Here is a 13,562-nt window from a genome sequence, read left to right as displayed (position 1 = left end):
GTCTACGTGGAGAACCTGGGAGTCCATCCGATTTAGGTCTATTGATCATCAGATTTTTATTAAAATTTGTCCATAGTTGTTGACTAATTAGCACATAATTTATATTGCTCTGTAGTAATTGACAAAAAACTGTATATTTTCCATAATGTTAATATTATTTTTCTTTGGGTAACTGACACTGTCTTTTGGCCATTAGTATAGGGATTCCCCATGTGTGTCAGTATTTGTAAGGGATTGCCCAACACGCCTAAGATTTTAAAAATACACTGTTAATGCAAGGAGTTTTCAGACACTATCTAGGGATATGCTAAAATGCAACATATCATTGAAGAACTCTAGTTAGTAGAAAGCACAATTCTGTCTAGTAACAAGGACTGTACCCTATGTTTTCTTTGATTAACTGTGACGAGTGAAAACAAGTTAAAAATAACTGAGTTTCTGTATTAAAAGGTATTAAAATAACTACGGTAGTTTTAGGACTATTAGTCATGCTTTCTATCTCAGTTTTTCCTTGTTATTTTATGAAGTATAAAATTTACTGAACATGCTCTGTTCCACTGTAAGAAAACAGTCAGATGATAACATACTTCATGATGCATGAAGCCAGTCTTCTAGCTTTACCACAAAATGACTTGTAAAAAAAAAGCTGAAGTATGATAATGAAGGGAGTTATATTGCCTCTGATGACAGGTCTCTTTTGTTGGGTTAATTGAAAGGATTTGACCTGAAAATGTGAACTGATGTGTAACACTTAGTCAAGTCAGATAAATTCATACTTAATCCAGACAAATATCCAATCAGAGCAGAGCATTTACAGCACCATTCCTCTCATTACATGGAAGACTAAAGTCAAATTTAAAACATCTTTTGACAAACTAGCTACAAATATATATCTATTCAAATATTCTTCAAGTGCAGGGGACTATCACATTGTCCTTTCACTTCTGGATCCTGGTTAAAATTCAGTTCAGATTAACCAGGATAAAAAACCCTTTCTCTGTTGTCAGTGTAGCAGTATTACACAAAATGTGCACTACCTGTAAATGCAACAAGACTTAACATGAATACATCTATGTATGCATATATGTGTATGTGGGTCATGTGGCAATTAGATGTGCTTTACCCTCTCCCCTCCCATGATTATTCTTTAAAGCCAAGGTTGTCAGTGCCGGTAAACAACATTTTTAAAAAATATTTTTCACTCAGAATTTCCATTAAAATACTAGACTAAGAATAGCATGGACTATGTCCAGAGTAAAACTTCCCCTACTCTTCCTTAACAAGGAACCATCAGCATCAGAAAAGTACACCTACAGCACCAAGGTGGCATGTGTTTCCTATACCAGCCAAGCAACAAAAACATCTTGCATTTATATAGCACCTTTAATGTAATAAAACATTCCAAGGTGCTTTACAACAGCATCATGGAACAAAATTTGACACTGATGACCAAATAGCCCAGATGACCAAAAGCTTGGTCAAAGTGACAGGATTTAAGAAGAATCTTAAAGAAGGAAAGCGAGGTGGAGAGGCAGAGAGATATAGGGAGGAAATTCCAGAGCTTAGGGTCTATAGAGCTGAAGGCACAGCCATCAATGATGGAATGCTCAAGAGTAGGAATTGGCAGAGATCTAGGCAGGGTTGTAGGGCTGAAGGAGATCACAGAGATAGGGAGGTGAGGCCATGGAGGGATTTGAAAATAAGGATGAGAATTTAAAAACTGGGAACCAACGTGGATCAGTGAGCCCAAGGGAGATGGCTGAACAAGACTTTCTGCAAGTTATGACATGCATAGCAGAGTGTTGAATGGCATCGAGTTTGCGGAGGGTAGAACATGGGAAAAAGGTCAGGAGTACATTGGAAAAAGCTAGTCTAGAGGTAACAAAGGCATGGATCAGGGTTTCAGCAGCAGATAGGTTGAGGCATGGACTGAGTCAGGCAATATTACTGGAAATGGTGTCTTCATAATGGTGCGGATGTGTGGCAGGAAACTTATCTCGAGATCAAGTATAACACTAAGTTTGCAAGCAGTCTGGTTCAGCCTCAGTTTCCAGGCAAAGGGATAGAGTTGGTGGAAAGGGAATGGAGAATGTGATGGGAATCAAAGACAATGGCTTCTGTCTTCCCAATAATTAATTGGAGGAAATTTCTACTCATCCAGTACTGGATGTGGGACAAGCAGTCAATTTAGAGACAGTGGAGGGATCAAGAAAAGTGGAAGAGCTTATCAGGGTACATGTGAAAACTAAAGCTGTGCTTTGGGATGATGATGTCGCCGAGGAGCAACATGTAGATGAGAAAAAAAGGAAGGGGCCAAGGATAGATCCTTGGGGAACACCAGAGCCAACAATGCTGGAGTGAGAAGTCATTGCAGTGATTCTGTAGCTACAACAGGATAGATAAAAATGAAACAAGGCAAGTGCAGTCCCACCCAGCCAGCCAATGTTGGAGTGGCACTGAAGCAGAATTTTGTGCTCAACTGTGTCAAAGGGTTCAGACAGTTCAAGGAGGATGAAGAGGGATAGCTTACCTTTGTTATAGTCAACAAAGGTATAATTTGTGACTTTGGTGAGGGTGGAAACCTGATTGGAATGATTTAAACAAGAAGTTCCAAGAAAGATGGCCATGGATTTGGGAGGCCACAACACATTCAAGGACTTGACAGGAAAGGGAGGTTAGAGATGGGGTAGTAGTTTACAAGGATGGAGGAGTCAATGGGTTTTTTTTTTTGAGGAGGGGGTGATGAGGGCAGATTTAAAGGAAAGGGAGAAACAAAAGTCTTGGTAATTGTGTGTTCTGGTCTTATGTCCATTCAGAAATGGATTTACAGTGCTCAAACTTAGTTATGTCCCTTATACGCATTAAGGGTAGAACCGAGCATGCAGTTTGAGCCCCAATCTCAGGTGATGGGCAATGCTCTAACCCATTGAATCATAGTCTAGACTTTGCTCTTTCTAATCAGGAATACTGCTATAGTCCAAAAATGCACACACCTTTACCCTTCTTTGATTAACTACGAATAGAAAATGTTAAGTAAATATCCACAGAAACGATTGTTCAAAAGCACTGTCCTTCAATATTTCCTTAAAGCTCTTACATTATCTTGATAGTAATCCTATACACTTTTATAGCTTTGACATTGGAAACAACTTCCATTGTTTTATCATACGAGTACCGTTTGTTATTTATTTGCATCAGATTGAATAAAGATTTTATATTATAAAAGCATATATGCACACAGCATACAATTTATCTTTCTTTTGAAAGTAAATTTATTCTCTTAAATACCTGACAGCAGTGTTTGTGAACAATGTATTAATGATTTACTGCTTGCTTTGAAAATCTATTAGCATCTTAACTAAACACAAGTGCTTGGCAGTAGCTGAACTTCAAAATGAACAGGGGACCACACGTCAAACCACACTTGCAGTTCAGGGAAAGCCAGGTCAATGTTTTTATTGATGCTGTGTTTCCAGCCAAGGCACTTGCCTTGGTTTCCTCAATGGTGGTTACGACATTGGACTCTTATGAGTCAAAATGGTATAGCTTGATATGAGGATTAAGCAATCTATTATATACTTACATGGGGAAGTGGCACATGGAAATATATTTTGTGAGTAAACACTCATCACTCGAGTGATGTCAGTTGAAATATTAAATACTGTATTTTCCATACCCCATTCACTCATTTCAGGTATCTTATTTAATTCCCTCTAGTTCCATAAAATGTTTCAGAAATTAAGGATTTTATTTTTAGGGGTTTAGAAGACTCTATGGCATTGTGATCTTGTTAGGTTTTATGCCAGTAGCTTTTCAATGTACCATGGAGAAAACCAAATCTAAATTTGGCCAATATCCTGTTGCGCAATTGTAGTGTAACCAATCAAGTTAACACCTGGGCTCTGGAGAGAAGATCAAATGAAGCTTGGAGAATAGGTTTTAGAGGGATGCAACAATAGTTCAGGTCAGTTCTTTTTCTGTATGCTGCATCCCAGATTGCAGTGCAATGTCACAATTATATTAACGTGTTCTATAAGGCATTCTAGGTAAATGTACATTTAATTGAATATAGTCTGGAGTCTATAGAACTGGCCCAGTCATCCAAACTCTTCCATTATGGATCCTGAATACCAGAAACAAAGTATAAGGAGGGCATCAGACTCAGGTTCGTAAGCAATAAAAATGGCTTGGCATTTTGTTGACCACAAAAAGGCCTTGTCGAGTGTTTTCCCATCAGAACTCATTTCCCAGGTTTTGCACTAATATCTTCTGTGGCTGTTTTACTAGACTTTGGCACTTGTGCCATGCCAGGATTTTTAGTCTGTTGATGCCAAAGTGCAGCATAAAGCTGCCAGTGTAGGCTAATATTTGACAGAAGAGAGAGAACTTCTAAGAGGTGGCCTCATATTGTTTTCATTTTATAAACTGCCAAGGACCAAAGCCTGAAAAGTTTAATTTTAAAAAAAAAATAACTTGGATGGCTTGTCTCACTGAAATTGAATTCTTACCAACTGAACAAAGCCAACTGAAAATAGCTGCTGAAATAAGTCAGTCAATGTACTTGGAGTTGAAGTCCAATAGTGTCCAAGAGGCTCTAACACACCATAGTGATATGAATGAACAACATAACTGCAGGTGTTAGACCACACCTGGGTACTGTGAGCAGTTCTGAGCACTGCACCTTTGGAAGGATACATTGACTTTGCAGGGAGTGCAGCGTAGATTTACCAGAATGATACCCGGACTCCAGGGATTAAGCTATGAGGAGAAATTACACAAACTAGGGTTGTAGTCTCTGGAATTTAGAAGTTGAAGGAGTAATTTGATCAAAGTTAAGGGGATCAGATAGGGTAGATTGGGATCAACTATTTCTGTTGGTTTGAGAGTCTAGGACTAGGGGGCATAGTCTAAAAATTAGAGCCAGACCTTTCAGGAGTGAAGTTAGGAAATACTTCACACAAATGGTGGTAAAAGTTTGGAACTCTTTTCTGCAAACAGCAATTGATGCCAGGTCAATTGTTAATTTTAAAACTGAGATTGAAAGATTGTTAGCTAAAGGTATTAAGGTATATGGGGCAAAGACAGGTATATGAAGTTAGGTCACAGATCAGCCAGATCTGATTGAATAGCAGAACAGGCTCAAGGGCTAAATGGCCTACTCCTGTTCCTACATACCCTACTCACATCTCCAAAACACTGTTAGCTCTGAACATGCAGCTGTAGTGCAACAGCAGCATTCAAAGATAAACTGTGAGGCAGGGAGCAGAAGATGCATCTGAATGGATAAAGGACCAAAATGAAACCCATATTGTGCTCACATTAGTGTGTTTGGCTTTTATTCCACTGAAATTAGTTCTAGTTCAGAAAGTGCTCTCAACCGTCTTCTGCAAGTATTTTAAGACAAAAGTGCTGGATTGCTGAAGGTGGACTGGAACAGTGGGAAGACCAAGAATAAATACAATGTGCCCAGGTTAGAATTGTCCAGTTTGGTTTTTAAAGAATTAATGATAATTGCTTTCAACATGGCTGTTTAGCAAAACAAAACAAAGGTTAAAAGCTCCTCTGTACATGGTACAAGTCAAGTACCCTGGTTATGTTACAACGTGAATGACATGTTTTCAATTATCTGCATTTTATTGTTCAATGTTAGCTTTAGAGGAATTAGAAGTGGAAACTGATTTTTCCAGTTCTTAAGTATCAAACTTTGTTGCAATTCTCTAATACACTGGAAGGTCATGAGCATGTTAAAGTTGCTATATAAATGAAAGTTCTTTTGTAAAATTATCATACAGCTTCAGCATCACATCATATATTGAATTAGGAAAGTAGGGAATGGTCTGCTCAGTGCTCTATATATACTAAATTCATAAGCACATTTGTAAATGCTGAGTTTATAACTTTGGAATAAATCTTTACTTATTATTGAATGGAAGGGAACAGAACAAATCCTTTATATTCTACTGGCACTGCAAAAATTCATTTCACATAACTTGTTTTTAAAATTTCTCAATGATTACTTGCTGTGCCTTTACAAAGGTAAACTTGTTATTTTTTATTTACATTTTAAATACAATTATTGTGGCACACAGAAGTAACATTGACCCCATATTGCTGGTGTTGCTTTAAGTTTCCAAGACAAATTTGAATTGCTATTATGCTGAAGGAAAATATCCTACACGCATTTTACATTTAAAGTAATTTGAGGAAAGATTTCCAGTGACATGTTCCATAGATGTTATTTCTACCTACGTCCTCAAAACAAACTAAAAATCCAAAAGCATACTGGTTGTATGTAAAAAAAACTAACAAGGCTACATGAAATACTTCACAATCACCATGACAACTGTACTAATCCTTAATCTTTCATGCATCTGAATAAAAGGCAAAGTTTTGTCCTGGGCCCAACACACTGGGCTTTTGTCTGTTCCACCACAAGGGTGCTATTGGGGATACAAAGACAAGAGCATTCTTGACCCTCATAATGCACTTGCAGCTTTTTTCCCCCTCCATGGACTAGTTCTAAGGAAAGTTAGGAAAATTCTGTGAGTCATGGGAAGCCAAACTGGGATGGGATTAAAGCCTCAGAACTACCCATTTTCAACTTGATGTCCAAACACACCTGGCTGTACCAAACATGTTCCAATGAGTGAATTGTGTAAGATTTTCACTGCACTTCTGAATTGTTCATAATACCAAGTGAAAACTGGAAGAATTGCAGACTGTGCATAAAGCTCAGACCACATAACATTAATGTTTCAAGGCATTCTGCCTTGTTTAGTCCACAAAATGGTTTTACATCCAAGATTGGATCAAAAGCTTCACACTTAAATTAGAAATAGCAGAGTAATCTCTGAAGTGTTCTTACTGATAACTACTTGGCAACCAGTTCTAGGAAATCACCAACCAAATGGGATTTGCAGTTTATTTTCCTAATACTATGGCCTCACATTTAATAGGATTCTCTTGGCCTTGTCAATTGCATGCACACAAGAACTTTGTATAATTGTCAGGCAGCAGGTAATGAAATACTTCAGTTTTGAATTGAAGGTTGTGAGCAGGATGTCCCTGTATCTATATTGTACTTGGGAAAGACTTAAATAACTCAAAATCCCCCCAAAAAGTTGTAGCATTGTGGTAGTACAACGGTTGTGACCAAATGAAGGCTCTTTCAAATTCCAAACTTTAATACTCTGCTCAGAACACTTGTAATTTGTTCCTATCAAGAACAAATACTTAAAATTTAACCTGCTGATATTCTGCGTTTCTCTGCTAATGACAAGATCTCAGCCCAGAGGTGTGCTGGTACTACTGTAACCTTGGATCCTAAACATTTTTAGTTCCACATGAAAATGATTGTTTTGTCAGTTTTGGAAACTCAGATTGAGCCGATTAGAAGTACTATCCTTTTAGATTTTTTTTTTTCACTTGGCACTGTAAACCTCTGCCCTTGTTCTTGGTTTCAGTATCTGCTGTTGGGATATTTCTCCCAATATGTCATAACGTTCATGAAAACTTTAAGGAACTCCTATTTTTCTACATTTAAAAAAAAATCTAGATGGAGTGTTGAAGTCGGCGCAGTGGCGTAGTGGTTAGCATCACAGCTCCAGCGACCCAGGTTCGATTCTGGGTACTGCCTGTGTGGTGTTTGCAAGCTCTCCCTGTGACCATGTGGGTTTTCGTTGGGTGCTCCGGTTTCCTCCCACAGCCAAAGACTTGCAGGTTGATAGGTAAATTGGCCATTGTAAATTTCCCCAGTATAGGTAGGTGGTAGGGGAATTGAGGGAAGGTGGGGATGTGGTAGGAATATGGGATTAATGTAGGATTAGTATAAATGGGTGGTTGATGGTTGGCACAAACTCGGTGGGCCAAAGGGCTTGTGTCAGTGCTGTATCTCTAAATAAAAATAAATTTTAAAAAGTCAAACTAATTCCACTGGTCTCTCCAGCCTGAAGAGGCAGGTTCTGGTGAAATGTCATACGTATCATTCCCTTTCAGATGTTAAGTAGGCTTATTACCAGCTTTGACTGTTCTTACTCTAGATGCTCTACCTCACAACAGTCTTACCTTTACTAATTATGAACAGAAGGATTATTAATGTGGCATTTTAACACAGAAACATGTATCCTTGTTTTTGAAAATAAATGAAATCTGCTTGCTTTTATCCTCCCTGGTATCCTACACAACAGTGACTGCACTTCAAAAGTACTTAACGAGCTGTAAATCCTTTTGAGGCGTCCTGAGGCCATGAAAGGCGCTAACTAAATGCAAGAGACTTTGTCCTTCGCTGTTAGAAATTGGAGGTAGAGAAGTACAGCCAATGAAAATTAATTGAACTGCAACTTTCTTTTCAAGGGATAACGCCGATTTTTTTTCTTCGTTTTCTATCGCTTCTACAAAAAAAAAGTTGTCTGCCAATCACTGGACTTCTAAACAATCCCTGTATTTTGTTGGCAGTTTATACCACTGACATCGGGTTGGTTTCATTCCCCGTCCCCTTGTCAGTGAGGGTTGCTAGTTAAGGGCAGACTGCAGCTTTAACATGAAAACTATTGGCACTGGCTGTAACGAGGGGTCAATCCAATACATTTACTTCAAAAGTATGGCTCCTTACTTTCAATCTGCTGAGGGAGCAGCACTCCGAAGCTCCAGTCCCCGCGGAGCTCGTACTTAAAGGCAGCAATGCGGCGGCTGATGTCCCGGTGCAGTGTTGACTGGATGAAGAGCGCCACCTTTGCGCCTGCCAAGTGGCTGAAGCAATGGACTTTGGGTTCGACTCCCTCCACCTCCCCCTCCTGTTGATCCCGGACCAGCAGCTGCAGCTCTCCGTCCCGCTCCAGGTAGATCTGTGCTCCCCGGAAGGTGTCTGCCGGTTTGATGCACGCTGTGATGCGGCCGCCGGAGCTTCCTCGGCTCGCTGAGGCGGCTGGCCCCGAGGGGAGCCGGGGAGACAGGCTGAGTCGCAGCGCTCCCACCGGGTACAGCCACTCCACATCCCCTTCGGCACAGTGCAGGAAGATCTGCTCCACGCTGCCGGGCTCCTGGGACAGACCACTGCAGCGGAACAGAACAGTTCATTAAATACACAAAACTCAAAGCTACACACATCACATTGACTCACCTCTAACACTGTGCAGACTGGCATTCTGCTGAATTCATGCCTTATAGTCCTGGACAGCTATACATCTAGAATCACAATTGTTACGGTGCAGGAGGAGGCTATTCGGCCCATCGCGTCCACACTGGCCCTCCAAATGAGAAATTTGCCTAGTGACATCCCCCCTATTTCTCCTTGTAACCCTGCATATTCTTCCTTTTCATATAACTGTCTAATACCCTTTTGAATTTTTCATTTGAACTTGCCTCCACCACGTTCTCAGGCAGCGCATTCCAGACCTTAACCACTCGCTGTGTGACAAGGTTTCTCCTCATATCACTTTTGCTTCCCTTACCAAATACTTTAAATCTGTGCCCTCTCGTTCTCGATTCTTTCACGAGTGGGAACGGTTTCTCTCTATCTACTCTGTCCAGACCCCTCATGATTTTGAATACCTCTATCAAATCACCTCTCAGCCATCTCCTCCAAGGATAGAAATCCCAAATTATCCAATCTATCTTCATAACTGAAATTCCTCATCCCTGGAACCATTCTCGTGAATCTTTTTCTGCACCCTCTCTAACATCCTTCCTAAAGTGTGGAGCCCTGAATTGAACCATAGGAATTAAATCGATCAGAATCAATACAATATACTTCATAGAATGATACAGCACATGAAGCCTTTTGACCCATCAAGTCCGCGCTGGCTCTTTGAGGGAGCTACTCAATTAGTCCCTTACCCCTTCTCTTTCCCCAGAGACCTGCTTTTCTTTCAAGTATTTATCCAATTGCCTTTTGAAAGTTATTATTGAATCTGTTTCCACCACTCTTTCAGGTAGTGTATTCCAGATCACCAACTCGCATTATAAAATATAAAATCTCCCCTCCTCTTTCGCAATGACCCAAAATTTGTGTTCTTTGGTTGGCAACCCTCCCGCCTGTGGTAACAGTTTTTCCTTATCTACTCTATCAATACTCTTTATAATTATGAACGCATCTATTAAATTTCCCCTTAACCTTCTCTGCTGTAAAGGAGAAGTTAATCTTCTGTCCCAGGGTATTGAAAACTTTATTCATCAAATGAGTTGGAACTCAACAGACCAACGATGTGCTGAAGCCCCTCCTTCGAGCGGCAGAGGCAAAGCGAACTTCCCGCAAATCCACCTGTTCAATGATTAAAATGCAAGAGTTTTTTTTTAAAGCAGATTTCTCTTGAGGACAATAAACGGGACACTAGCAATTTTCCATCGTCTATATGGATGTGAACTTTTAGATCTGGCCCTATTAACACCGATTATAAAAGTTTTATTATCTGACGGACGGAAATGCTTCTGTACATCTTCGAACCAGCGAAATCACAGGCAACACACGTTATACCAGTTAAATAGAATAAACAGCAATAAAACTGTGCAGAATCCGCCTCCCTCCCGACCCTCTTCCCCCCACCCCAGTTAACTCAATGCACAAGTCTCCGTCTCTCCCCACTCCCAATCTCCGCATACTTTTTTTTTAACAAAATAGTATTTATAAAGCGGATAAAGTGCGGACTCAGTCCCACGCTCAAGAGATGCGACAGATTGCATGGGATCCCGCTGCTGTCAAGCGCATCGCTGCACTTAATGGAAAAGACAATTGTAACAATAAAAGTGCGCGCCAAATATAACAAAGGGCTCGCATTTTAATAAAATGCTGAATGTAAAGTCCGAATTGTCTAAACAAAACTCCCAACATGCAAACAGAAAGTGGAGCCCCATAGGCTAAAAAAAAGTTTCAGGGTACAATGCGCCTTGGTTGCATTAATCTTGTGTTCGAGATATGAATTGAAAAGAGCTTGCGGGCGAACAAGTGTTTAGGAATGGCGAGGTGGGAATGTGGGGGGGGGGGGGGGGAGAAAAATCGAACAGAATCGTTTAATCGGTGCCGAGCCGTTCTTTGCAACAAATATTATCAGTAGAAACTCAGATGTGCACTTGTTCCTCGCCACAGAATAATATTCTTAGGATTCATCAGGTTGGTCTTAAAAGCTTATCAGATCAAAACGTTTTCATGTCATGTGTATGTGTATGTGTGTGTGTCTGTGAGTTGGGGACGCAGTGTTTAGTTGCTTTTTCGAATACAGCCGACTTAAGAGACTCCAGAGTGGGTCCAACGACTTCATTCAAATGCAAATCCCTTCGTTTCTCGCCATATAAACCCGAAAAAAAATAAAAATTTAAGGCTTCAAATCATCTCTACCGGCAAAAAAAAGTTCCTGCAAACTTTCTGCAAAATAAGTTTACAGCAGCGAAGTGGAGAAAGTGTCCGGCAGCGGTGGATAGGGGGCGTCATTACTAGAGAACTTTCATGTAACTTTGTCCCGTTCCTGACTGTTATTGAAACATCACAATAAAGTCGAGGACTTCAACTGGCGCATGTTATGGTAAATTAAGCAAGCCAACTCCATACCTTCCTTTCCAGTTGCACTGATCTACCGAGTAATTGGAATACACCGTTTTCAGCAGCGAGAATAGAAAAGTCCAAAGTGCAAAAGGAGTCAGCAAAAGCATCTTCAAAGCCCGAACCGGAATCCTGATTTAATCAAGCAGGGATCCCGTTCAAACTGCTATCCGCAGAGAAAGGTGGTAAAAAGGTGGGCATACTGGGATTCCTGAGGACAGATCTGCTGCTCTCTGCCCTTTACTCCTGTCCTTTCATTGCTCTCACTCAGGCTGACTCTGACATAACCACACTGAGCAAAGAGCGCCTCTTGTTAACATTTGTTACACAGTTTCTGGCCAATCAACCCGCAAGCGCGACAATTCCACATTACCGACAGCCAATCACCGGGGGAAGCAAAAGGAGCCGGAGGCCCGCCCCGAAACATGATGGACCCCGCCCCTCCCTCCTCCGTCCCCTCCACAGCGGGAGCCACACACACACACACACACACACTTTTAAAAGGGCAATGATAAGCGCTTAACTCCACACATTGCCCAGTTTCTTTCATGGTTTCTCCCATTTAAAAAACATCGCGATATTATTTTCCTAGCTTTGAAATTCTAAACAATTGGTTATAAGATGTTACATGATGAAGTGTAACGAAAGCTGGCTCATAGATTTCTCAATTCCCCAGAAATATTAATTTCTGAGGGAGACTCTCTGGGCCCCACTAATCCGGACTGGCAAAGGAGATCTCAGACCTGTCTCATTCTATCTGCATATTTGCTCCGTAAACATTAATATGTACCAAGCGCAGATTTTACTGTAACTCGGAGAAACTGATTGCCATTTTAACAGAATCTCGCCTGCAGCTGCGGGGAGATATCATCGGACTCTGGTGTATTAAACGCTTAAGTGCAAAAGCTGTGTTTTTCTATAAATCCGATATCTCATTTTGACAATGCAGTAGCTGCGTTTACAATCCTGTGAATGGCCCATTTCTGAGCGCAGCAATGGCAATTTAACACGGCACTTTTACAAACTTGATTTTTTCTTTGGATTACCTGTTTGGTGTGTATTTATACAGCGGGTTTTCCACATTGAAGTTTGAGAAATCAGTTTTTGTTGCTGATTTCACTGATCCGGAAATCAGGGATACCAATGGTTACCAGAAAGCCTCACAATCAAACATATTACAATCGGTTTATTCCATTTTGGAGTTTGATTTACAGGTTAAATACAGAATGGTTTAATTCACTAACAAAAAAAGTTTAATTGATAGTTAAAATTATGTAGAACAGCATTACAGTCTCCCGAGACTGAGATAAACTTAGATAGAAGTTTCATTTTTATATGCTGGCTTTAATCTTAAAAATGATTTGTAAATATAACGGTAGTTATTGTGATTCGCCGATGTTCTTAGCCGGCCCAATGTGTCAATGAGAGACAGGCGTTAGCACAAGAATTAAACACCCACACGAAACTAAGATGTGCCATTGAATCTCAACCTCCCATGGAGTTCTTCGGCCTGACATAAATATGGGACTTTATTTCAATTGATTTTGAAAAGCTAATTCTGGTAATATCTGCAATAGTAGCAATCTGTCCCCACATTCTACAACATTCAGTCAATTCGGAAGCTGCTTTGCAATTTCCCACATACTCTTCAAAGAAAGATGGGGCGCTATTTCTATCGACACATTTGATTTTTTATAAGTGTAAAACAGTAAAAATTGTGTCAGGTTATACAATAATTCCGCGTTGGTTAATGTTGGCGGACAGAATGAGAATTCTCTTTCGCCTGGCCTTTTAAAGTTGCATTTTCTTAATACTTAGAGACCTGTCATACCCATCACCGAACCTCAGCAGCCTTATTATAAATTCACGTATATATTATGGTTTGAAAGGAAACGCATTTGAAAGGACCATAGATTTTTTTTCACTAAATAGTCGTATCGCCCGCCAAAATTTCAAATAAAGAGCAGAAATCCACTGACAATGGGGGGGGAAGACAGACGGGCGGAGTTCTATGCAAATTGCTGACTGCGCT

At 40.3% G+C, this 13,562-nt stretch overlaps 1 protein-coding gene across 1 annotated transcript in view; it reads right to left on the bottom strand.

The window, feature by feature from the left end:
• metrn (meteorin, glial cell differentiation regulator) overlaps positions 1 to 11,813 on the bottom strand; it is a 45,452-nt gene extending 33,639 nt beyond the window's left edge. Inside the window, exons 1-2 of the mRNA XM_068056795.1 lie at positions 11,540 to 11,813; positions 8,612 to 9,051 (exon numbers count right to left, since the gene is read on the bottom strand). Of these exons, the coding sequence (XP_067912896.1) occupies positions 8,612 to 9,051; positions 11,540 to 11,640 (541 nt within the window). The 5' untranslated portion in view covers positions 11,641 to 11,813. The remainder of the gene's footprint in view (positions 1 to 8,611; positions 9,052 to 11,539) is intronic.
• Between the last annotated feature and the right edge of the window lie 1,749 nt (positions 11,814 to 13,562).

Source organism: Heterodontus francisci, chromosome 24, assembly GCF_036365525.1.
Source record: "Heterodontus francisci isolate sHetFra1 chromosome 24, sHetFra1.hap1, whole genome shotgun sequence".
NCBI lineage: Eukaryota > Metazoa > Chordata > Chondrichthyes > Heterodontiformes > Heterodontidae > Heterodontus > Heterodontus francisci.
The sequence above is the reverse complement of the archived record's forward strand: the minus strand, read 5'-3'. Positions and strand labels throughout refer to the sequence as shown.